General features: G+C 36.9%; 1 protein-coding gene across 7 annotated transcripts in view; it reads left to right on the top strand.

Moving 5' to 3' along the window:
• The window catches only part of LOC129732407 (CUGBP Elav-like family member 2), a 575,258-nt gene that overhangs the window by 310,224 nt on the left and 237,844 nt on the right, over positions 1 to 27,190 (top strand). For all 7 annotated transcript variants that reach the window (XM_055693269.1, XM_055693267.1, XM_055693266.1 and 4 more), the window contains one exon: positions 16,412 to 16,494. In XM_055693269.1, coding sequence (XP_055549244.1) covers positions 16,412 to 16,494 — 83 coding nt within the window. The remainder of the gene's footprint in view (positions 1 to 16,411; positions 16,495 to 27,190) is intronic.

Genomic DNA, 27,190 nt, shown 5'->3' with positions numbered 1-27,190 from the left:
TTCCCCAGTTTTTTATTTTGAATTCTTTCAGCTTTTTATAAAAAAAGGTTGGCATCGCTGAGTACAACGATACACCAAGCCCCAGTGCTGAGTCGAGAAAATTTCCAGCTCGAAAAATTCCTCGACTCGATCGGGAATCGAACCCGATATCACAACCGTGTAGGAGAGCTAGCCGACCGACATCGCTAACCACAGAGCCACGGGGAACTGTTAGGCCTGTATCAGATTAACCGTTGCAGCGGTCAACCGCTTCCGTTTCGTTCTTTTTCGACCAATCAGAACACAGCGGTCGACCGTCGCTTGTTGCTGTTGCAAAAATAGAATTATTTCTATTTTTGCCGCCAACCGTTCCCAACGCGACTGCTGTCATTGACATGGCGAAGGCAAACGTGCCTCTTCACACCTACACAAATTTACATTTAGAGACATGTCAAATAAAAATGTGTGTTTCTCTTTTTGGCACACACGATAGCCAGTCAAAACATTGATAGCACCGGCAACGCTGGTTGGCGATGTCAATTTTCGACCAACGCACACTGGCAAAAATGAACCCAAATTCCCACTAATTAAAAGCCGTTGTACTGGATACCTCAAATATAGCATTTCTTATGTAAAATTGGCAAATAAATCGATAGGTGATATTTTCATTCTGTGCAGGGCACGGGAAAGAGTCTATATTTCCAAAAATACTCAAAAATAGGGTGAAAAGAGGCGAAAAAGACCATTTCCCGTGCCCTGTCCAAAATGAAACCATCGCCAATCAATTTGTTGACCAATTTTACATAAGAAATGCTATATTTAAGATATCCAGCCCAGCGGCTTTTAATTAGTGGAAATTTGGGTTCATTTTTGCCAGTGTGCGTTGGTTGAACTTTGACATCGCCAACCAGCGTTGCCGGTGCTATCCATGTTTTGACTGGCTGTCGTGTGTGCCAAAAAGAGAAGCACACATTTTTATTTGACATGTCTCTAAATGTGAATTTGTGTAGGTGTGAAGAGGCACGTTTGCCTGCAAAATGTGCCAAGTCTCATGGGAAACTAATAGCATGGGGTATTGAATCATTCACTGGGTGTCTGCAGTTTAAAACAACAAAATATACAACACCAGTGCGGAGAACGCAAATTTGGTCTATATTAGTTGGTTCTTTTTAAGTTTCGCTGGGTAAATCTACAGACGGTGTTATGAACAGATACGCAAACAGTGAGGTCGAAAACTCCAAGTGAACCGTCAAATCGAGGCTCCAAGTGTGCAAAGTAAACAAACTCATGCGTGTTACTTTTCGTTCAGAATGTGTGTTGCGATCAGTTTTAATTCTGTGAATCACGTGCAATTATGGTTCCAACGAAAAATGTGTTCGTCATGCTCATGTTATTAGTGATGCATTGGAAATTATTATAATTGTATGAACAAGCATTGAAACTCAGTAATATATCCTTACAAAGTTTCGAAATTTCACTGCACTTTCTAGTGCGTATGAAAAGTCATGCGAAAATAAATGTGGTTGCAAGAATTGTTTAAAATAAAATATTAGCAAAGGGTTGCCATATTTACTGCTTTTCTCTTTGCGTATCTCTTTATAACACAGTCTCTAGGTAAATCTAGCATAACGTTGTTACAAAAATAGACCGCTGAAGATGCTCTAACAGGAACAAGTGCTGCGTGTGAGTGTTTTTTGTCACAATGCAAATTGACAGATCGATGCCCCGTTATACTAGTTATACCACTTTCATAGGTTGTAAAAGGGGCCAGTTTTTGAATCAATTTTTGTTAGCAGTTCCCCCTATGTGCAGTTGTGCTGCTGTCTCGTTGGACGTCTCTGGTATAATGGTTTCCGTTGGACGCATTCGCTATAACAAATGATTCTCGGGTAAAATAACTCTCCGCATGTTTCCTATTCTTGTTTCGATGAATCCACTGTAGCATCCGTGCAGCCAAAAACGTACGACTGTGGAAAAAGTTCGTGTAAATATAGCTTTTTTATACCTAAACTGGCGCTGGAAGCATAACTGACCCATGTATCAAAAAAAAGCCAAACGAGAAATCTGCATTTAAAGTTTGTACAGACGTTTTGCTCCTGTTGTGGAATCACAGAAAAAAGACATCCAGGGTAGAACAGAATTACTAAATTACTGTGATAATTTTTTCGAAAAAAAACCTTTCACAGTTTCTATCAGCGCCATCTACTTTAGTATTCAGTTTTTTGCAAAACGCGCTTGGTTATCCTTGAGTTTGTAAGTGTTAGTTGCCTCACGCTGCCCAGCTGACTCACCCTACGTTTTCAGGGTCGTTACGTGTCCGGGGGGACTCTGTACAAGACAAGTACAAGACAAGACACGACAGCTGGTTACCGTTACATGCGACCAATTGCGACCAAGCTGCTGATTGGCTGAATCCGATAACGCAATCGTCACGTAGAAAATACAACGAGGTTACTTTTCACTGTAACGCAGTGTTGCTGGAGAGTCATAATTTAGGTATTATAATTGTTCTTAAATGATGATGCAAAAGTCTGCAAGGTACATGATATTACCGAGTAATGTATTTCACTGTTTTAACTTTAAAAATGCATTGATTAATCGTTTTTTACTATTTCGGTTGAAGTCAGGGGGTACCAAGAAACTTAAGAAGAAAAATCACAGGAAGGTTGTATGCAAAGCCACGACCGCAAGGTTGAAGTAGAATACTTTTACAAGAAAGATAACCCGGCTGCTTGCGTGTCAGTCATTTTTTCTAGTAAATAAACGTTGACCGTTCATTGGCAGTATTGTAATTTCTTTTTGTTTGATGTTTTGAATGAAGTTCATTGAATATTTTTAAATTTTGTGCAAATGAGAAGTTGAAGTGCTGCCGAATTGTAATATGCACATTTAATACGACATCATTAAACGGGAACGGAACAAAGGCTACGGTTATGCAGAACGCGAATACCGGCGCGATGCGATTCGCCTTACCGTGGTGAATTGTACAGCTCTTTTTAAGGCGAAGTAGAGCTATACATTTCAACACATTTCGTCTTGCCGAATCGCATCGCGCCGTTATTTGCGTTCTGCATGACCGTAGCCAAACACTAAGCGACGCAAACACGTAATTATAGCGCAAAACGAGAAAATATTAACTCTTCAAATATTCATTTGTGTTTTTCAAATTTCAATAGTTCAATTTAATATCAAATGAAATGTCTGTTTATTATCTGATGAAGCTCTTAAATAGGCCAAATGATGCATTCCCAATTTACTAGGTCCATAACTATGCCGACCGTGCTTGGGAAAGCAATCGTGCAACGACCAATCAGAGGTCGATTTTTGTTTTTTGACAAGGCTCAAGAATTTTCAATAGTACAATAGTTCGAATAATTAAATTGCAATTTCATGCATTTGGTAGGAATTTTAGAAGATTTTCTAATCGATTGCTGCAAAAACGAAGTAAATTCATCGAAAACTAACCGATTTATTAGCATTTGAAATTGGACATATTTCTCACTTTTTCCAGTTTTAGATTTTCATTTCACATCCCTATGTAGCCGAACTTCCTGAGAGAAGTATTCTACTTCAAAAAATTCATAGTAGAAGTATGCTTTATTGAGCATAAAATAATAAATAAAAATTGAGTAATTTTCGCCTATATATATATATATATATATATATATATATATATATATATATATATATATATATATATATATATATATATATATATATATATATATATATATATATATATATATATATATATATATATATATATATATATATATATATATATATATATATATATATATATATATATAAATATATATAAATATATATATATATATATATATATATATATATATATATATATATATATATATATATATATATATTACTTTTTAAATTTGTTTTATTTTCATTATTCTGCAAAAGTTGTTAAAAATAGTCATTCTGGCATCAACGGTGTGGAACGTTCAAAAAAAATTCAACGAGGATAACGGCCGTTACGAAAAGAAAAATTAGAAGCCAGCTGTCGCGTCTTGTCTTAGCTCTGTACTATGCAATACAAACCGATCTTGATCAGGCAAAGCGGACCAACGAAATACTAGCAGAAAAAGGATTTGCTCTGATTTTGAATTGAAAGATCTAGATTCACTTCACCTCTCCATTCCGAATTTATCGTTCCATGCTGCGGTACCGATCACGACGACGCGTTGGGATCCATTGATGTATGAAGGAGCGAGGGGGATAGTTACGTACCTTGACCGTGCAACGGTCAACCAATGTGGGTTGACGATTCCACGTTTCTCCGATATAGGGCCGTTTACCTTCTGGGACGTCTTGAAGTTCGCTGTCCCGCCGAACTGGATAACTTCCACGTTTCAGCGAAGAAAAGATGTTGATGGTGGCTTCTGCCTGGTAATAGACACGAAACAGTCCTAAAAGTCTCCAAGGTTTGCGTCCTTTTACAAGTCTATGTAAACAAACCAGCAATAGCTTCCAAATCTCGTTCTTCTTCTTTTTTGTGACGGCACCGTGCAATGATCTATTATAAAATGTAATCTGCTTGATGACAACAATTTCCTTCTGTTTAGTAAAGCGACAATGTATGCAATTTGCGAGGATGCGAAAATGAACGGGAATGGAAGGTGTGACTTTTAGGCTTAGAAGCGAGCTTTACTAAACTTAAAATGTAAGTCATATGACAAAAATGAAATTAATTCGTAAAGTTCCTTCTGTTACCAAAATTCGGGTGGCGTTGTATCAGGGTTGGGCACGGTTGGCTGATTGAAAAATTTAAGTGCGGACTATTTTGCCATCTTTTGCCTTTGCAATTTTTCCGGTACATATTGGTTCTTATTTTTGTGAACACCCGCAAGTAATGGCCGCCTTCTAGGATTTCCGATGGCCTCTTGGGAACCATGTCTAAAGCCCCAACGTCTGACCTGCACGCTCCGGGGTGGGCTCCAGAGGCCTCTTTCGTTTCCAGAGATTGTCAACCGGCGAGGATCCACGGACTTGCAGACGTCAACAAAACATTCCCTTCTTTTTTCGCATCTTATCGTTGCCTAATTATACGGTTATTTAGTTTGTTTAGGTTGGTAAGTTTAGTAAAGCTTAAATCTATGTTAAACAAAATAAAAATATTTGAAACACAATATAAATAAACAACTAGCAAAAATAACACAGAGCAAAATATTTACAATTTAAAGGGTGTCCACGATGAAATTGCCACACACAAAATTGATTCGCAAAATTCGAGTTTTCATCCGATTGCCATCAAATTTTCAGGGATTGAAAAATAACTATTAAACTTCATTTTACTATTTTACTAGTATTTTATTTACAGTCCATACGCAAATGCCCGCACCTTGGCCTTAAGATTGTGCACAACCTGTGAATCAACCGTGTTTTGCATGTAAACCCATACTTTCTTCAGTTACTCGACTATCTTCACTACCTTAGGTTGTTCAAGAAGGTGCTGCTTCATAATCGCCCAGTACTTTTCGATGGGGCGGAGCTCCGGAGTGTTGGGAGGGTTGAACATTTTCGGCACGAAATTGACTTTATTGTCCACATACCACTTCAGCTCGTCCTTGGAGTGGTGGCATGAGGCCAAATCCGGCCAGAAGATTGTTGGGACGTTGTGGGCCTTCAGGAGAGGAAGCAGCCGCTTCTGGAGGCACTCTTTCATGTACACCTGTCCGTTCATCGTGTCCTGGGTCACGAAAGGTGCACTCCGCTTCCCGCACGTGCAAATGGCTTGCCAAACCAGGAATTTCTTCGCAAATTTGGACATTTTCTCAGTGCGGACATGCTCCGGAACGCTGAACTTATCTTTGGCCGTGAAAAACAGGTTGCCGGGGATCTGTTTGGAGTTGGCCTTCACATATGTTTCGTCGTCAATGATGCAGCAATCAACTTTCGTCAGCATGTTGAGGTAAAACTTCCTGGCACGGGTTTTCGCGGACTTGTTCTGCTTCTCGTCGCGATTAGGGGCCTTTTGTACCTTGAACGTTTGAAGCCTAGCCTTAGTTTTGGCCTTCTGGACAAAACTTCGGCTTAGGTGCAGCTTCTTAGCCACATCCCGAACGGAGGCGTTCGGGTTTCAGTTGAAGGCCCCAACCAGCGTTGCCAGGTCATTTTTTTTAAAATCTGGAAAAGGCAAAATAAAAATCTGGAAAAAATCTGGCGGTCATTTCGTGGGGTGAAAGGTTAATTTTTCGGATAAAAGTCTTGAGATACGCAAAATTTGAGGTGACAAAATTGCAAAATTTCGCGCCAAAATTGAAGTGATGACCTTTTTGCGGAACAGATAAAATAAAATCTGGATCATCCATGAAAAATCTGGATAATAGGACATCAAAGCTGTCTACCTGGATACATGTTCAAAAATCTGGATAATCCAGCTAAATCTGGATACCTGGCAACGCTGGCCCCAACTACGCGGTTGTGATTTTTGGTGTTGTACGGAATACTTTTTCCCTCACTTCTGGGCTTCCGGTCGGTGGTCAATCGTTCCTCGAACCGCTTAATCACTCGCGACATCGTGGAATTCGCGATTCCCAACGTTTTAGCGATGGAACGATGCGAGAGATCCTTGTTCTCGTGATTTTATCACGCACGAGCTGTTCTTTCGACTCCATTTCCGCGAGTTTTGATCACAGGACTTTAAAACTTGCAGGATATAAATAATGCACCATGAACTAAATCCACCCAAATTTTCATTAAATTCTACCCAACGGTTAAAAAGTTAGAGCAATTTCATGGTGTGGCAATTTCATCGTGGACACCCTTTACTTACTACAAATTAAACATCAATTGGGTCGAATTTAAGGTGTGTACCAAGTTTTTTACGAAAACGATAATGATTCAACAATTATTTCTTGTACTAAGAGAACATACAAAAATTTAAGCAATGCACCGACAAAAGAAAAAAGACCAGCCATTGGAAGCTCTCTTTCAAATTCTTTTCCGCCCTCGTTGATATCTTTGCGTGGTGGTTACGAACAAAAGTTCACCACGTCAATAAGTTTGAATAATTGAACCGCAGTGCGCTGGCCGTTAGCGAACTGCACAGCAAATGTGGCAGATTGCCCGAGCTGGCAAGCTGGCTCTGCAACAAAGCATAAGAACGGAAATGCACATCCGTGGCCGGGGCAAATAATTGAGGTTGCGTTGAATTATTGATTCCAAGAGCCGGAGCAGAAGATTCCTGGGAAGTAATTATAAATGAGTGTACGAGGAAAAGGTTACTTACCAACCGGCGAAGTTTGGGTAGTTTTCCACTCGATGAAATAACTTTGAAGGACAGAGGATTAATTATTGATAGCACTTTGTGGTGTACGTAACTTTACGGCTTTTATGCTTCTCTGCAGGACAATGAAGCCATTCGAACATTTAAATGACAGCTTCATTCAGACCGTAGATAATCTGGATGGGGATCGGGACAAGTACGTCATTCGCTAAAAATGCCAGCTTTTCGCCACACGATTCAATAGTGGTTATCATATTCTCTTTTCGGAATCGAATGTTTTAATATTACGACCAGTTCCCACTCAAATTATTATTCCGCTACGAAAGCGGTTCGAATCAACGAAGGTCGACACTTCGATTCCAGTAATTGTTATTTCTTCGAAATTGACATCATCATATTCATTTTTCACTCAATCGAGGTGGACAGTCCCTGTATCACATAAAGCTCACCAATGTGGGATCGTCCTTCTTATAAACCGCTGGTCTCAATTAGATACGTCTAAGCCAATCGCTACCGGTGCTGAAAAAAGGATGAACAAAAATCCACTTCGGATTCAAGGTATTATCGGAAACTATTGTCGTTTTCCCCAGAAAAGGTTTCAGTCCAGTCTATCAAGAGGGGGAAAAAACAAACCACAGAGCTTCACACCCCGTCAGACTGATGTGAGTAGACAACCGGAATCCTCGAGGTCTTTCTTCGGCTAACGGTAGCGATTCAAGCCAAAGGATATACGTGTCCAATCATTCTTTGAGCAAGCAATGCATGCTGAAAACAAAAGCACATGAGCTGCTCCGAGTGTCCTTCGGAATCAGTGTTTGCTATTGATTTTCCCCGATGCCACCCGTTTTCTCCTAGCACCGATATAGAGCGACTTTCGGTTCAGTCTATGACGATTTGTTTGCTTCGCCTTATCGGGGTCTGGGCCGTAGGGTTGTCTGGGGATAGTTTACCGATATCTCTTCGGTGGCAGTAACAAAAACAATGACCAATAACAAAAGCCGGTAGTTTTTACCGCACATCGTCTATACAGTCCCGATAGCTGGAAACGAGGACGGAACGTTTGCCGTTCTGGTTCGAGATTGTGTTGGACTAGCAGAGGTTGGATGCGCCATCATGTGTCTAATTAAGCGACTAATTCGTACGGCGATGGATATATTGGGCTGCAACGGGGTGGAAAATTTTTGGATGTTTTGTTCGGCTAACAAAAAGAGATTGAACTACAGAAAGCGTAACGAAGTTGATTCGATATGTTTTGAACTTCGTAATTGGAACTTGTTTCAGTTCAAATTAGTTTGACAATAAATTCGGTTTTTATTCTGGCAAATTTACTTCATCGTAAAGTATTTTCACAGACAGACGTCCAAGCAAGAACAACATCCATCGAAAATTCTGTGTAAATTTTCAAAGAGAATTGCGTTATAAATCACTTGTACACTAGTGCCGCCTGGTGACCTTATCGCTACAATACATTTTTTTTCGCTGGTGTACGAGGCTGGCGTAACTGGTAGCGCTATCTGGTTACGAATTGCTACTACAAAAAACTTTACACAAGATTGGAGCTCAGCTTGGACGTCTGTCTGCGGTATTTTGTTTATCTGTTGATGCACATAAATCAATAGCTGGTCACCCTGGTCATGTACCAACATTCCGGATGATAACACTGCTTCACACAAGTTACGTACTAGCTGCCCCCAAGTATGATGACAGTTCTACAAGGTATGCTATTCACGTCGATGCATTAGTATTAGTGATCGTTATGAACATTTTCCAATTTTGTATGAAATTTGAATTTGCATTTTAAACTAAACTTATAAAACATACTTTCCTGAAAAGTTATAGAAATGATGTTGAAACATGTTTTATTTGTGGGGAATACATAAACATGCTGCGGTTTAGGTAAAATATGCTGTTTTTCATCAATTCGCCGGTAACCTTTTTGCACTTTTCGTTTTTTTATTGTAGTCCAATAGCGCTTCTAATAGAGTCGCTTATGTTTCATACAGTAACCAAAGTCATGAGCTATGACAATGACTAAGATTATGCTCCAACTATTAGAAATATAGCATTTTTATATATTTTATTTCGACATATTGTCGCAATTTTTCACACTAAATCTAAATTAATATCAATTTCTAGTGTATTTCAACTGGATATTCACTCTCCAACCAAAAAAATCAAATGTAAAACAACATAAAACGAGAAATTTCCGAAAATGTTCCGAATTCCATACAAAAAACGAAAATTTTTATAACGAGATTCGTTTGTGTGCGTGGATAGATAAAAATGTGGCATACCTTGTAGAACTGTCATCATACTTGGCTAGCTGCCCTACACACAGAGAAATAAATTGTACATATGAAAAGATATTGGATTAATTCAAAAATATTTATTTTAGTCTCACGGCTTACCAGAATATTAGTTTATTTCTAACAATCTGATGTCTTATTTCTTAATAAATATTTTGTTGTTTCTAAAAAGGCTCATACGTAGATTCCATTGAATATTAGTATTGCATCAATAAATCATATTTTGATATTGAAAAAACTCTTGTATTGTTTCAGACAGTAAGAATATTACGAGATCAAATATATTATTTGTTAGAATTACAAAAAAATACGGCTGCTTCAACAACAGCAATCAGTTTAAAACTGAAAATAATATTGTTGTTTCAAAAATACTATTTTTAAGCTATAATAAATATAAAGACTAGAAGTTAAAAGGTAGGTTTGTGATTTCTTTTTATTTTGCAAATAAATTAACATGAAATAAATCGCTACACATTTATTATTTTTATAATATTACATTGTCTTAGATATAGCCTATCGTCTACCTTGTGCAAGTTTATTATGCATATTTCTATATTTTCTATGTTTGAAATGACTATTCTTTTGGATGTTTTATACACTTCAAAAGATTGAAAATGTTCATCAAAGTTACGCGAGTGAATACTGTAGCATATCATAACAAGATGCTCGTCGTTGTCGAGTATTGTATCTTCTAATTCGTAAATACTCGCCATATTATTTTGTCGGATGTAAAATATAGCGCCTTTTGCGAGTTCGTAACAATTTTTCTTAAATTTATCAATATATTGTACAGAGTTAATATCAATTTTGTAATTTTTATTTAGAAGGCCACTATGCTCACAGTTCAAACTCATGACCGATAATTTGGACTGGGATAAATCAATTGATGTCGAAACAAAAGAATTATTAAAAACGTTGTAAGCAAACTTTAAACTAGCCTTAATTCCTAGTGATTTGCATAGATTAATCTTATTATTATTTACTCTGCTATATTGTTTGGCTTCCCGATGTTTTGCCTCTCCCCTCATTGTCCATTGATGACGAGGTGTACCTGAGCACATAATAAACGTTGCGTAATGTACAATGTTGTGATGTTTTGGCTTGAGTCTATCGTTGAACAGGGTTATATATTGCGTGTGATGAAAATTTACAAGTTCTTTTAGCAGGGATAAATGTTCTGGTAAAAATTCACGGAGCATTAAAATGTGGCATATTTTGAGTAACACGCAGAAATGTTTACATACAACATCATCTACAGGCATCAATTTACCTATGATAAGAGGGAGAAACGTAACAAGTGTTTTTACTTCACTTGCTGTCATTTTAAATTTGCATTTAGAAATATTGACATCTTTAATATCATCTGGAATGTTAGCTGAGTAGAGCTTTCCGAAAACGAATAAGTTCTTTCGGTAGTTCAAATCATCAAGTGTAAACATTTTTTTAGTTTTGATAAAATAGTTAAGATAATGACCTAACCCATACACGCACACACCTTCCCAAAGGTCATGCATCAAATCGAAGTAAACATTGAAAGTTACATGAAAAGATGGGATTCGATTGAAAATACTGTTATCTTTTATGCCGCTCATCGATACTTCATCTCGCAAAAGATCTTCCTGGTAATTCTCTACGGTTCTGAAACTATCTTCGTATTCGACTGTATCGCTTTCTCTCTGTTCGCGGTTTCGTTTACACAACCTGCAGTAAAAATTGGCTCGTGCAGATTCTACCATATCTAGCATACCAGACAATCCTAACATAAAATAAACTGTTAAATTTGCTCCGTTATAACTAATGCTGAGGCCACTTGTCTCTAACTCGCTACGCGTGTTTACAAGGTTACTGAATAGTTGTTCATTGTTGTATTTTTTTTCTATTTTCTAACAGTACATAGCCGACATTTTCTAGTTTCGTTAAAACGTTAGACAAGCGACGTAACAATAAATCCCGCATACAGAAGTGCTCGCTGCATGAGGTGAGACGGTGTCGGTGGTAGTAAAGTCATCAAAGAATAGGTTCAGTGAAATTACAATCTTTGATTCTAGACCTGCAGTCCTCGTTTTCCAAATTCTACCATCCAACAGGCTTCGAATGAAACCGTCACCTGAGGGTTTGATACTCTTAATAACAGTTTCCATGACTCCTGTCGATTCCAAATATTTCCTCAAAGTGAATTGCATGGGCAGTAGAATGCCTATAATGAAATACAAATAGAATTACCTTCATCAATATGTAATGAAAATTAACTACCTGTAACGGGATTGTTATCCATTATTTGTTTATTATGTACCATACCAGGATAAAGCTCATTGCTGATAACAAATTCGTTCGGATCAACATAAAGGTTAAGCTCTTTCAGTCTTGCAAGATGCTTATACTCTGACTCTACTTCTGTTACTGCTGAGAACATTTTACTTAAAATGTTTTTACCCTCTTCAGTCACCATACCGATTGATGTCATTATATCGATTGCTTCAGAAAATAGATCTATGATTTTAGATTTGATATCTTTTCGAATATCAAAAACAGTTTTCCGTGGAATTGTAGTTGCATTAAGATATTTCAGGTTAAAGTCTACAGAAACGTTTGTATTTTTTCAATTAGAGCATTCAACTTATCCATGTACAACAAATTCTCAAGTGGTTGTTCCTGTGCATCAATTGAATTTGAGGAAAACGATGCATACGTTACTTGCTCATCATCTATGTTTGAATAATATTCTTCGGCATTAGTAGATGTAAAATCGTTTAAGCTCGAATTAGATGTTTCTGTTGTCTTCAAAATGGATGTTTTACGGCAGTGCGCTTTGAAATGTCGATAAAATGAATGCTTCACGGTGTATTTTCTGGAGCAATTACCTACATTGCATTCGTAAACCTGGAGATTATCGTGGTGTTTGTTAAGGTGAACATAAAACTTTTGAAGTGAGTTATTGCTCCAAGTGCATCGTGGGGATATACAGTGAATCATGATTTTGATAGATGATTATGAATAGATGAGCAAAGCGCCGAGATAGAAACTTGATCGGCTGGTGCTTGAAAATCGTAAAAAACGAGGCTAGCAGGTTCCAAATCAACGATGATTGCTTGGGAAATTCAATGTCATAGGTTTTGTACAGCTTAATACAGACATCGATTGCCTTCGGTAGGCTTGACAACTTGTATGAGACTTCGTTATTCCACACCGCAAATTCCTCTATCACGACAGGCATTCAAATGTTTCGTCAAAGTGGTATGTAGTTCCGATAAACTTTCAATTTGAGCTATCACACTTTCACGAGACTCAACTATTGAAGGTTTCCAGCGACGCTTTTGCGAGACTGTCAACATAGGACTTGGCAGAATGTGGGTCAGTAGTAATACTGTGAGGAGGCCTTCACCATCTAAAATGATAATTATTTAGGTGCTTTTAGATATATTTTTTTTTTAATTACCAGTCGTTGTTTCCTGATTCCTTAACCGATTAAGAAGAACTTTCCCTTCTACATCACTGACCTCGATTTCCAAAATTGGACGAAGACCCGAGACGAACTGGTCCCAACGATCAAAAAGAAGTTTTTCCTTTTCCGGATACCGATGCAATCTGCACAAGTTGATATGCTTGGTGATTGCGTAATACGGAATACTCCAAAAGAATGGTACTCGTCGAAATAGTAATGTTGTTTTTCGCTAGTTCAAATAGTCTCAACCGAGACGTTTGCTTCCGCTTATTTTTTAACTCTTCCCACTCATCTTGATTGTGGATAATCCATTTTTTGACTTGCTGATATTCTGCAACTAGAGAATATAAAAATCTTCAGAATGAAATAAGGAGTGTGAATGTTTTATTCGTGAATATTTCGAAATATAATTAACAGCTGTGTTCAGAATAATGGCAGTGCATGTTGTTTTTCATACAAACTAGTCAACTTTTACAGGCTGTATCTTTGTTCTCTTCTGAGCTATTGAGCTGAAATTTCGCATGTGAACTACAAATATACTGAATTTCCCGATTACAAAATATATTTTTTGAAGGACCAATCGGAAAATTTAAACACATAGTGAAATTGTTCAAAATAATAGCAGTTTTTAGTCTCCAGATTTCTGTACTTTGAATATTTCAAAAATGTTCAAATTGTTTGTACATGTTAACAATGGAAATATAAAGACTGTGAAATTGTACAGTGCCAAACTTAACAGAAATGTGAAAATCAAAGACTGCTATTATTTTGAACAATTTCACTGTGTTTAAATTTTCGGTTGGTGCTTCAAAGAATTTTATATTTTGTCATCGGAAAATACAGCATATTTGTAGTTCACAAGAGTATTTTCAGCTCAATTGCACAAAAGAGAACAGATACACTATGACAAAGTTGCCCAGTTTGTATGAAAAACAACGTGCACTGCTATTCTTCTGAACACAGCTGTATATGAATAAATGTGGTTTTAGACAAATCTCGTTAGGGAACCTAATACATTCATATATTAGGTTACGTAATGTTTGTACATTTTCAACAACCTGCTCACTCCGACGTTATGCAGTTTTGCCTACTATATGCGTTTAGGTAATATGTGTCAGTGCAACTCATGGCTAACACCCCGTAAACCTAATATTCGTTGCGTAATTAATGTTTCCTGCATGTACACAGTTTACAGTTGCATCTTTTTTAAATGTATTCCTACTTAAGCCTGTAGTACACTCTTTGACCTAGCGTCAAATATTTGTCTCTTTTTGACAGATAAAAATTTGGTCAAAGATAATTATTTGTCACTCTCCGATTTTAACATGGGGCAAACACGGGCAAACAACAACAATATGTCAGAAGGTCAAATATTTGACCATTAGACAAAGAGTGTACTACAGGCTTTAGAATGAACCATTGAAAAGTTGTAACTGCAAAAGGTAAAGAAACCGATCTACGCTGAGTTTGCTGATTAAACCTCTTTACAAAAGACAACTGTTAATCGGTATCTTAAAACCTCCTCACGCAGTGCTTTTATACTTTTAAATTTACATTTTCGTATACCTTACTTCTCCTTCCACTACACAAAGAATGGAAGTATTATAAGAACGAGCTAAATCGAACTATAGGTTTAAGAACTAGCTTGCATACCTTGTTCATCGCTTATCTCAGTTGTTGAGGAGTATACATCACAATCAGATTTTACTGGAAAAGCCGCCTCATTGAAAACGATCGGTTTGTAATTAATATTACGATCATAAAGTTTTCCTTTCGCTTGCTTTCTCAGTTTGATTCTTCGACCAGCATTATTAGTACTCCACGACGATTGATACCAAACTTCCTAAAATTACAAAATAAATCGATTCATTTTTGATGGCAAACATTGAAAAAAGCATACCTGTGGTTCATTTGGAAACAGCTTCTTTAACTCCGTTGCTCTTTGTTCCAGTTCTGATGGAGACAGCTTACAGAATCGGTCCTTGAACCCATCTACCACGATCTGCGTAATATTCTTTTTTGTCGGCTCTTGACAAAAATGGGAACTCAAGGTATTTTTTCAAGACAGCTTATCCTTTTCCGGATGATTTCAACAAAAACGTAGTTGTGCAGTTCTCTCTTGTGACTTTGGACTCATCTGAAGGAAAAGTAGCCTTTGCTACAATCGTGCATCCAGACAAAAGAGGAAGATTCTAACAAATATAAAAATATATGGGTTGATCAATGTTCACGACTATACTCCTCGTTATAAAAATTACCTGCCCTTTCCGCCAATCGTTGAGTCCCCGAATAAATCTAGTCCTTTCCGCAAGATAAGGCTGTGTAATGAGCTCTTCAATCTCCTTACGCTCAACGAACTTCAGTGTTTCGATTGTATACTGGTTTGCTAGAACAAAATATATAAATAAAACTCAATTTGAAAATTAATTTAACTTTCCCAAAAATTTGTTAATAACGTTATCGGCCACTCCAAAACTTTCTAACAAACTGACTAATTCAGCGGTTTCCTCGTCAACAGTGCTCTCGAATTCCACTATTTCAATTTTTTCTTCCGCATCAGACATTTTCGCTCGCTTTTGAAATTTAAAAATGGTTGACGCGGTTTTCGTTTAGAGATACTATAAATAGAGTGGCGTCAACTAGAGTACACACGCTGAATTTTTTTAGATATAATTAAGAAATATTTTTGAGTTGAACAGAAATATTGTAGATTGTACGGATATGTGTTGTTGAAGCAATAATATTTGTAAGTTGAAACAATAAACAAAATATAAACTAAAAAAGCTAGTAGCATCTACCGTCAATATTGTTGAGATAAACAGAAAGTTTAACTGATTGAATGGAATATATTTTTTACCTTAAAAATTAATAATCCGTAAAAGTTATTATGCAAAGATATTGTTTTAAACTACCGTCATTTCTCTGCGTGTAGCTGGTGCAGCATTAATCTCTCTATTTCGACAGCAGCGCCAACGTACGTGCATGTGTCAGAGTGGAAACTCATGAAAAACTTTCAAGATTGCATAACCAATTGGTATTGTCGCGTGACAACTGTTTTTTGAATGCAGATTTATAACCGGTTTTGTGTTGTAGCGATCGAAGACTCCAGTATCACATCTGTTAGTCTGTGATTTGAGTATCGTTTTAGATATTTACCGAGATTGATTCACAATACTTCTCCTATCAACGGTATCGATGTAATGTCAATTCGTCCAATGAATTATGTGCACGTGTCGTTCAATAGCTCCTCCGAAATACTCCAATGTCATATCCGTTTGTTTTTTTCCATTCGAGTAAATGTGTCATACAAATTTATGTCTAGAACATTACACAACCAAACAAACACTCACCAAACAAACAAGTAAAAAAAAATCGTCTTTGTCTGAACTGTGCCATGCTTTATCGTGCTTTCTTCTCTGTTTTCGTCTCTTCCAGGGTGCTGTTTTGTGACGTTTTACACACGAAAAGCGGCCCTCAAGGCCCAGGATGCGCTGCACAACATCAAAACACTCGTGGGGGTAAGTATTTTTATGTTATCCATAAGTGTTTGAGTTTCCAGCTATCACCAATAACTTGTACCATGTTTTTACTGTTTACTGTACTTTGATGTTGGATATATAAGAAATGCAAATTGGCTCTGTGAGTATACATTTTTGTTATTACAAAACTTGAAAGAAACTGCTGATTGGAGAGGAATTTCCCCTCTATTTTTCATTAGTAAGAAATCGTTCGTTGGATTTATTCCTAACATAAACAATCATTCACTTTCATGCGATGCTAGCAATTTTAAACTGCATTATTGAACAGAGGATGAAAGCATTTTTACTTAAATACAAGATATGTTGACCGAAACAGACGCTAGCTTACAGCACGTGACTCAACATATGAAACGAAGTTGAAGTTGTACTTGCGAAATCAAAGTCGATACATGGACTTCCTTCTCCCTACCTCTTTACCGGGAATGTTCTGATACACTTTCCAAAAGCAACGGCGATGGTGAAAAACTAAGAGTAAACAATCTTTTCACAACTGGGAATGTTTGAATTATCCTTCGAGATATGAGTTCCGATACTTACAAATGTGGTGCATGAGAAAAAAAAAATCAAAGCCAACAAACAGAACGGGAAAACTTTTCAATATTTGCTGTTTAATAACGACATGAAATATGTTTCTTTTGACTCCGATACCGCTCCATCACTCCTGCAAGGATATTCAGTACAGAAACTCGTGTCACGTGATACTCGAAAGCTGCTTCAACTTCCAAATAAAAATGGTGTAGGAGTTTCTTTTTTTCCTGTTGTGCCATAAAAGAAAACTTGATGAAAGTGTGCCTCTGAAAATGTTTACTTCGCAATGCAAGGTAGCCGCGAGTAGGGTGCCATTGCCTGTGGCACAACTCTCGCCAAAGGTGCCATTTGGAAAAATGGGCTTCCCCTTGATTTCCGTGACAGTCGCCCGTTGCAGCACCATGGTCGTGCGTCCGTATGTGCGCTGCACATTACGGATACGGGAATCAAGAATGACTCAAGTCGAGAGTGATGAAACAAAAATCGATAAGCATAAATTATTGAGTGCTTCCTTCCGTCACGGAGCCCGGGCGCACCACCCCAGACTAGGCACCGACATTCAACAAATTGAGCCGTTGCATGCCGCCAAATTGAAGCGGAGTGTTACGCTGCAAGGTGAAGCCATGAATGGAATATCCTTTTCTGTAGTTCCGCAGTCAATTTATTCTCGCTGCAGTTTTTAATCTCTTATTACTTCACTCCGGTTCGAGTGTGGGGAGCGCACATTTTTCCGTTTCTTGATTGTGATCTCCATGTCATTGCCACCATAGTGTTAGTAACATGTTACTTTTCTAATTTTGTTCAGTTTTTTTCCCAGTTTTTTTGTTGAGTTATCTTTTATTTTGTAGAGTAAGACAGGTCAATGTTCCTCTCAATTTCAAGATAATAACTATAGAATAGTAAAATAAAATCAATCGGAAAATATTTATACATTTTTAAATCAAGATACTGTTTCAAAGTTATTTCAAGTTGCCTGATACTTTTTCCGGATTCTGAGTTTAACACACATTCCGTTAGTCAGGCTTTCTGTCTTACCTTTCGGTTTAATGTTGCAAGTCCAACTTGTCTCATTAGCGACACTTACTTGTCGTAAGATTTTCAGCTAATATGTAGAATACATTCTTTGATTTATGTGAAGAAAAAAAAAAAATACATTCTTTGATTGTTTAATTCATTCCTTCATCGGTTTAGCCATTCTTGTGAATTGTGGTGTCCCTAGTTTATTTGAAAGTGCGTCGGAAAGCTCCAGAGTAATTGTCCGCCGCGTTCGTCGCTCCTATGTTGACCAATGGTTGAGAACATAGGATTATTTAGTCCCTAGATAAGGAATGTCGTTGGCGTCGCTGGATTTTTACAGGTTATGTATAGAGTCGATCTGCTTGGGAACGTAACGTCAAACGTCGTTACACTGAACGGATGAAATTTAAAAAGGGAATAGGAAATACTCTATGCACTAATAATTCACATTAAATAATATGATTCGCTATGCACACTTGTAAAAAAAAATGTCATCAATGAAAAATTTTGCATTTATATTTGCAGTGATAGTTGTCGATGATTTACAACATGAATTCAAGCGCATATGTAGAAGAAAATCATCCATGTCAGCCCCATCAACCCATTTCCGGCGGGTGATGCCGTATGGCATCACCTGACATCTGAGCTTGGATTACAACTTAACAATTAAACTTGATATTTTGAACGATAAAACTATTAAATACGGTTTGAGAACAGATCAATCTACAATACGCAACCCAGTTTGTGTTAATTGTACGCGTAGTTGCTGAGTAATAAGAGTTTGAAGGTCATTTTCGAGGTAAAATCTGATTACTCTCCGCCGGGAATGGGTTAAGGAAATCATATCCAAACATGAACTGTTTTACGATTCAGTTTCACACCGTTTCACTCTCGATGTGCTCATCCATTATCTTTCCCATAGTTAATAACAATCATTTTAACTGTTTAGTGTTGCCCTTGTTTGTATGAACTGCGCAAGCAAAGGGTGATAATCAGTTCTAAAATGATATACAATCGTTAAAAGCTAAAGTCAAGCAATGATAACACATTTATCTGCGAGCAATTTGGTTCAGTGTAGTCTGCTTTTTCTTTTGGCAGTTTTTGCCCATAACAAGGCTCAAAAAAGAGGCAGGTCTACTAGATCATGATACTCAAAGCAGTTTTCAATTCGAATCGCGACAAATCGACTCTAGTGCATGGGATCTTTTGTGCAACATGATTTGCCCCGAATACAATGGGCACACTAGCGACATTACTTATCTAGGGACTAAATAATCTTATTTGAGAACCCATAATCTTTAACTTTTTCCAGTTTGAGCCCTACACACAGAAAAAAAAACAAGTACTATTGCTATACGGAAACAACTATAGAATGGTGCAAAAGATAACATCCTTTGGAATTTACTCTTCGTCAAGCATACGAAGCATCATTTGCACCATATACAGTCGAAACGATACGAATAGATTCAAGTCTATCACATATAACTCGAATGCTTCATTGGTTTTCATTCTTCTAATATAATATCATCTATGGTGAAAAGGCTAAGATGACTAGTCATCCTTGCTATAAGTTATATTGAACATGAAGGCAAACAAAAAAAAATATACGAAGTATGGATTATATAATTAAATGCAATATTCTTTAAAAAATAAGAATTAAACAGGAAAATTCTAGGTTAGAAAGAATAGTGTACCTAGTTTCATTTTATTATACTATTTTTTGGAATCTTTTGTCACATAATACATTTTTCTGAGTGTAGGACAAAACTTGTGTTTACCTGTGTTATCAGCAAAATCGATTAAATTTTGTCTGCATAATCCAACAGATGAACGTCAGAATTAGATGGCAGCATCGTACAAGGATACTGCAGAAATTGTTTCACTTTTCCCCATCTATTCCATGACCTTGTAGTCATCATCAAATTGGCCCTGACACAAGTAATGCCTTTTCCAGACTACGTCGCATATAACCTGATATCGGAATCCGATAATCGGATATCGTTTCTGGTGTTCACAGTACAGTGAGATGATATGGTTTGACATTCACATTGGTAATTGAAATGAGGAGAAAACAAAAACAGGTCAAAGCAAAAACAAAACAACAGGAGCAATGCAATTAGGATAGAGATGCCAGCTAATTTGCTCCCACCAACGCGAACTCTTATATGCAATTGTCAATTTATGTGTGAAAACAAAAGCAAAAATATTTCCTTCCTTCACTTTCGTAAGCAAAAACCAAACCAATATCAGAAGATTTGTTAAGGCCAATTTTTAGTGTACAGATAAGTTCGACTTTCCTCTGCATACGGCAAGTGTCATGTATCTTCAGTGGCGTCAACTGGGGGGTACACGCTTTGGGGGGTGCAGAATGAACCGAAACAATTAGTAAAAATTTCTAAAACAACCTTACATTACTGAGTACATATCCCTTCATAAACTTTCACAGTATGATACTGCGCCGTCAATTGATGATGACACTAGTTGAAGAAATTTTAAAAGCTGTTGGCACTTAAGCAATCGTAGGGAAGAAGTTGGAAAGCAGTTTAGAAGAAGGTAAGAAGGAGTTGAAAAAAAGTTTAGAGGAGGTTAAAAAAAAGTTAAAGTAAGTTGTGAAAAAATTAAGAAGAAAAAAAAGAACTTTTGATGTTAGGAGCAAGGATGGAAAAAATCGTGTCGCATAACAATCATTCAAGTATCATTTCTGAACTTGCTATCCATAAGCTTTCAATCCCAGCAAACCATCGCTATTAAAAGGTACACATTCTCACGCATGCAAGAGACAACTTATAGCAAAGAAATATATGGTAGCTACCTTTGATGATTTTGTTTCAGTATTGCCCGGTTTAGGTGGAGCTAGCAACATATAGCGAGTGTTTCACGAAAGAATCGTAAACGATTGCACTCGAGCGATCGCAATGATTCTTTCAAATATTGGTTGCTTGCAGGCGTAATTCGACTACTCCACGTCGTGCTTTCACCGTGATATACCGCGATGTTTCCTAGTGATTTCAAATATCGCATGCTAATGCACCATGCTACCATTTCCGTAAGCATTGATGATACCTACTTGCTCCGGCAAGCAAACAGTTGAACGCAATATAACGTTCATTTGGATTCATAATTTTGTATCACTGGCGATAAAATCTCAAAGATTCTCGCGATACCGTTGAATGCAAGTGAACTTGGTTACAATAAATACTGTCGTGTTTGTATCATTCAGTCTCCTTCTATGGTACTCGGAACTTTTATAAGCGAAAAACAATCAGCAGCGTTTCTATGGAAAACTTGTACGCGAGTGGAAACTATTGAACGATACCTGATGAATCAAAGAACACAGTTGCATGAAATATTGGTAGTGAGTGAAAATTTCCATGCTTGCCTACGATGACAACAGGAAACAATTTCAAATTCGAAAAGTTCAAAACCAGAAGTTACACGGTCGCTTTTAGTTTTGCGTTAAATCGCCGATTAGCCAAATGGCGATGCCAGGTTCAATAAATGTCTTCGGAAAAATCTTGAGGATTCGCCGATTTAGACGCATACTGTCAAAACGACCAAGTCTCTCTACTGGTCTTATTGGATAAAGCCGCTTACACACTTAGATTTTATCACCGAGTGCGGAAAAATAAATTACCGAGATTTCAACAGCTGAGATCTCGGTAATACATCAAAACACCGAGATTCTGTAAAGGCAAAAATCAAAAACCTGTCAGCTTTAACGAGATTCTCGGTAATGTTCAACTGCCAAAGTGTTAGGGGTATATATCTTTCACAGAATCATTGCCCAGGTTGTATTCTACAAGATATAAAAGCTTTCAGTACTTTCAAACTGTTATTTTACAAGGAATAGTGAAATTTTGAAACCAAGATAAAAACGACGTTTAGCAACCAGTGCGGGTGAAACTGGCACCCCTTGGGGGTAACACCGGCACCTAAGCTTGTTCATGAATTTACTCGAATTAACTGAACCAATTTGAAACCGCCAAATAAGTGATCTTACATTTCTGTATGTTTCTGTTGAATTTGGTTGTTGTCGGTTATCTGGTTCTGGGGAGATTGCCGGAACAAGTTCCGGTAAACATTATGTATAAACAATGAAAAAATTTGATACTCGGCAAGCCTATTATGTGGCACTTTTAATCATATTATTAACTAGTTTAATCGAAGCCAGAATCACATTAACCACACTGGAGCATATTTCAAATACCACCGGGAAAGCGGTTAGTTATATGACTTGATTCAGTACATTTGACACCTCTAATAACCCTTGGGATAATTCATAAATCACAGAAGTAGTTGAGTGCATGGTTCTCTGTTGATTAATTAATTTATTTAGCAGCGAGACATCGGTAATAGATGAGAAATATGTGTCAGTAACATCCAACTAGCCTCAGACCATGTCGGGCTTACCCCACTCACTGGATTACCCCGACAGCACACATTTTTTGCCTTTCTCCAAGAAAGGTATAGCAATCACTTGCAAAACCGAAAGTATGAAAGTGCTCCAAAGGACCGAATGGCATATATCACTCGACTCAGCTCGACGAGCTGAGCATTTTCTGTATGTATGTGTGTGTGTATGTGCAGATTTTAATTCTCACTCACTTTTCTCAGAGATGGCTGGACCGATTTTCATGAAATTAATTGCAAATGAATGGTCTAGTTGCCCCATAAAACCCTTTTGAATTTCATTGTAATCGGATTCTTAGTTTAAAGGTTATGAATCAAAATGTGAAAATCATAAAACATCATTATCTCATAAACCACACAACCGATTTGAACACACTTGGTTTCAAATGAACGAGACTTCCCGAAAAACCCTTAACTTTTGAATTTTAAAAAGATTGAACTTGTGGTTCAAAAGTTATTGAAAGAAACGTGTTCTGAAGACTGTTTAATCTCACTCATGTTTCTCAGAGATGGCTGAACCGATTTTCATAAAATCAGTGTCAAATGGAAGGTCTAGTTGTCCCATAAGACCCTTTTGATTTGTTTTGCAATCGAACCATTACTTTGCCTGTTATGTTCAAAAATGTGAAATCCAGCTATGAAAAGGAACATATTCCGAAGACTACTTGGACTCACTCACTCACACTCACTATGATTGAACACGTGGATTCAAATTTTGGCTCCCCTTTACATTCCCATTTTATTTGATTATCATCGAACTTAAGCAACCGTTATGTATTAAATTGTTGATAAAACAACGAAAGTCTATTATCTCAAAGAATACATGACTTATTTGAGCATAACTAGTGTCATACGAACGAATAATCCCTCAAACTTACAAATAACAAACTTCATGACAATTTGATATGTGGTTGAAAAGTTATGGAAAGAAAAGAAATTCAAAGACTATTTAAAACTATACCTGCTTTGATCGATGTATGTGGCCTGAACATAATTTAAATGTGGTATCGTACTATTTGAACGTTTCAAATTCATTGATTCCTTGCGATGTGTTCAAAATCTGCAAATGCACGACGAATCGGCATAAGATATGATCAGAGTCAAATAACAAATCGTTTGAAATGATTGGTTTTATCGAAATGACAACATTCTCGACTTTTGGCTTCTGTACATCGCCCTTATTCTGGATATATTCATATTGAGTGGTATTCGGTCATTTTCAGCAGATTTTCTAACATCAATCTGAAACCGGAAATACCCATATTGGGAGGTATTTAGTTATTTTGGTTGTTTTCCAGAAACTAAAAGTGGTCGTCTTCAAATTCGAAATGGTGTCCCAGGTCAATGTTTGGTTTCTATGCATCATCTTGATTACAGAAATATCCATATTGAGAATTATTCGGTCATTTTCGACTGTTGCCTAGAAGTTGCAATTTAGCAATTTAAAATGGTGCCTGAGGTCAATTGTTAGCATTCTGGTTCCAGAGATACTCATATTGGACAGTATTTGTTTATTTTAGGCTGTTTTCTCCAAACCGGTAGTCGCCATCTTGGATTTAAAAATGGTATTTTAAATAATTTCTGGCATCTGAGCGTCATTCTGGATGAAGAAAAACCCATTTTGGGTGTTAATCGATCATTTTCGGCTGTTTCCCAGAAACCGGAAGTCGCCAACCTAGAATCCAAAATGGGGTCTGTGGTCGATTTCAGCTGCTGTGTATCATTCTATCCGGAGATACTCATGATGGACGGAAATCAGCCAATTTTTATCTTCTGACCATCTTTCTGGTTCCGGAGATACTCATATTTAATGGGAATTTCAGACCGTTTTCCGGACCGAACCGGAAGATGCCATCTTACAATTCAAATGTTGTCTGAAGTCGATTTGTGGCTCCAGTGCATCATTACGGTTCCGGAAATACCCATATTGGGTGGTATTTGCTCGTTTGCCGCTGTTTTTCCAAAACCGGAAGTCGCCATTTTGGATTTCATAATGGCATTTGGAGACAATTCCGATCGATTTTAGCTCCTGAGTATCATTCTAGATCCAGATGTTATTATATTGGGTGGAAATCGGCCAGTTTGGTTGTTTTCCAGAAACCGGAAGTTGCCATCTTACAATCCAAGATGTTGCCTGAGGTCGGTTATGGAACAAATTTGTTACCACTAAAAACATTCACATGCCAAATATGGTTCCATTTAGTAGGTTATCTCTCAAGATGTGCAGAAATTTGTGTTTCATTTATATGGAACCCCTCCCTTCTAGAAAAAACCCCTACTTACAAATTTTCACGTCGATCGGTTTGGTAGTTTTCGAGCCTATATCGATCAGACAGACAGACAGACCGGACTGCATTTTTATATGTATAGATTACAACATCAATATTTTAGAACCTTAAGAGTGAATATATTGGATTGAAGCGTTTATGTAAATTTAATAAAACAAATAAAAGTTTGAATGAGGAAGGCTGGGTCTGACCGCTAGGTGGATTAATTTAGGTTTTTAAAAAGAGTATTTCTACAAATTTATCGCTTCAATTTATCTCAGATCGAATTCCTGTGATTGCTAACAATACAGGCAATAAATTGTAGAGTAACGAAAAATTATTTTAGTCTTTTCAAATGAATAAAAGCTTAAGTTCCACTCACGAAAAATTACATCTGTTTACGCATCAGCTGCAGTAGCATATGTTTTGTCTATTCACGGTTTCACGGTGGCTTCGATGTATCTTAAAATGTCTAAAATAATAAATACCAACACTTCACATATTCCAAAACACAGTTAATTAGCGTTTTCTGGATAAATCCTACACTCAAAATAATTTTCACGTTATAATTACCGGAAAAGTTATGTGAATATTTTCCATTGGTATTTTCACGTAGATTTTGCATGATTGTCATTTGAGTTCCTCGTGATCTGGTGAGATGATTTATCCTGTAAATCTTATTCAATAGGCATATGCGTTTCATGCGATTTTCACATAGAACTTAATTACCGGTAAAGTGGAAAGCATTTGATTAACTGATAGTTACTACGTTTTATAAGACGTATAATTTTCGATTGTGGTTCCCAAATTCTTAAGAGAGAGAAAATAGTTTGCAGAATTTATCGAAATTTGTTGCTTCGCGCGGGCATCGCACACTGTAATTAAATGCCACGATTACTTCAAGTGTTTTTGCACTTGACTCGATTCGTCACGTCACACTGCAAATTGAAGTGATTTAGTGTTGATTTCACAATGATTAACACTTTCTAATGAAATGATCTTGCGTTGAAAACTGTTCAATGGAAATCACCATCATATTATAATGAATATCTCTAGAATTTGCACCACTGTTCAAATCAATTGAATTACAGCTGCGATTCCAATTGACAAACGTCAAAAACATAAAACGAAACAAAAATAGTCGCGATGGCGAAAGGCACAAGCAGCACATTTTCCCCGGAGATTAAAAATTTGTTTGGAAGTAAGTTCTATTGAATCTTTGATATTAATAAAATAATAATAAAACAACTCTTTTACATATCCTGAATTCGAATACACCGACACAGCGACAGTGGTCATTTTGTATTCAAATTGAAAACCTAGAATAAAATAAAATTGAAAAATCTAAAATAAACAGAAACCTTTTAAATTTATTGTGATTAGCAGATAATATCCAAATGACCAACATTTTGTATCTCAAACATAAGAATATCAAAAAAGATGAACATAACAACAGGAAATCAAGTGATTTGCTGTTGATTTCACCGTTCTTTACATTAACATGTTTCGAAGGATTTTCTTTTCACTTTGAAATGTTCCGCAAATAGTGCGAATTCAACAGCAAATCACTTCACTTCGACGTGAAATTTTTTTACAGTGCACGGGCATGCAAAATCGTCAATTCGAAAATGGGTCGAACGACATAGAAACTGATAAATATTAAGACATTCGCCGTTGATAATTACTGTAGCTGCAACTGTTTATGTCCAGGTAACTCCTGGATCTTTGAACTGAATCCGAGTAAAACCTGTAAGCTAAAGATTCGATGTCGAATTCTCAGTGGTGGGCACCATTCCGCTAATTCGCTAATTCGCTAATTAGCGACGCTAAAATTCAGTTAGCGAATTAGCGATTTCGTTAATTTTTGAGCTGGTTAGCGAAACTGTTAGCATCGCTAAAATTTTGGCCTTCGAAACGCTAATCGCTAATTCGCTAAATTTTGTAGAGAAGCGACAATAGAAATATTTAGAAAAAAAAATGAATTGCTGATGGCGTACGTAAATTGCTTCGAAAGATGAATCTACTTTACTGCGAAAGTCACTTTTGTCAGTTTTTTTACCCTAGAATGGAGTTCCAGTTATCGTACAAGCCACAGGAGCATTTTGAAGAACAAGCACAAGGTCTAGATTGAATTTTCGGCCAAGAACTTTAGTAAATTGCAATGCGCTTGAAATTATAACAACTTTGGTTCTACTTTTTCGATTCAGATAATAATTAAATTTTAAGAAAACATTCCTAAGAGTATCTTTTTTCAATGCAAGCTAAATAACTTTTGTTATTCTTATTTTTACAAAATCAAATATGAATACCGTTTCGTGAACCTCTTATTGTAAATAGCTTTAAAAAGTAATTGTTTTCGTTTGTTTAACCAAAAAAGATCAAAGTGGTCCAAATCTTACAAAACACGAGCAATAAATATGGCGATATGACTATTTACATATTAAAAAGTTAGC

This window comes from Wyeomyia smithii, chromosome 3 (assembly GCF_029784165.1).
Source record: "Wyeomyia smithii strain HCP4-BCI-WySm-NY-G18 chromosome 3, ASM2978416v1, whole genome shotgun sequence".
NCBI lineage: Eukaryota > Metazoa > Arthropoda > Insecta > Diptera > Culicidae > Wyeomyia > Wyeomyia smithii.
Note: the sequence above shows the minus strand (reverse complement) of the source record. Positions and strands in the feature narration are given on the sequence as shown.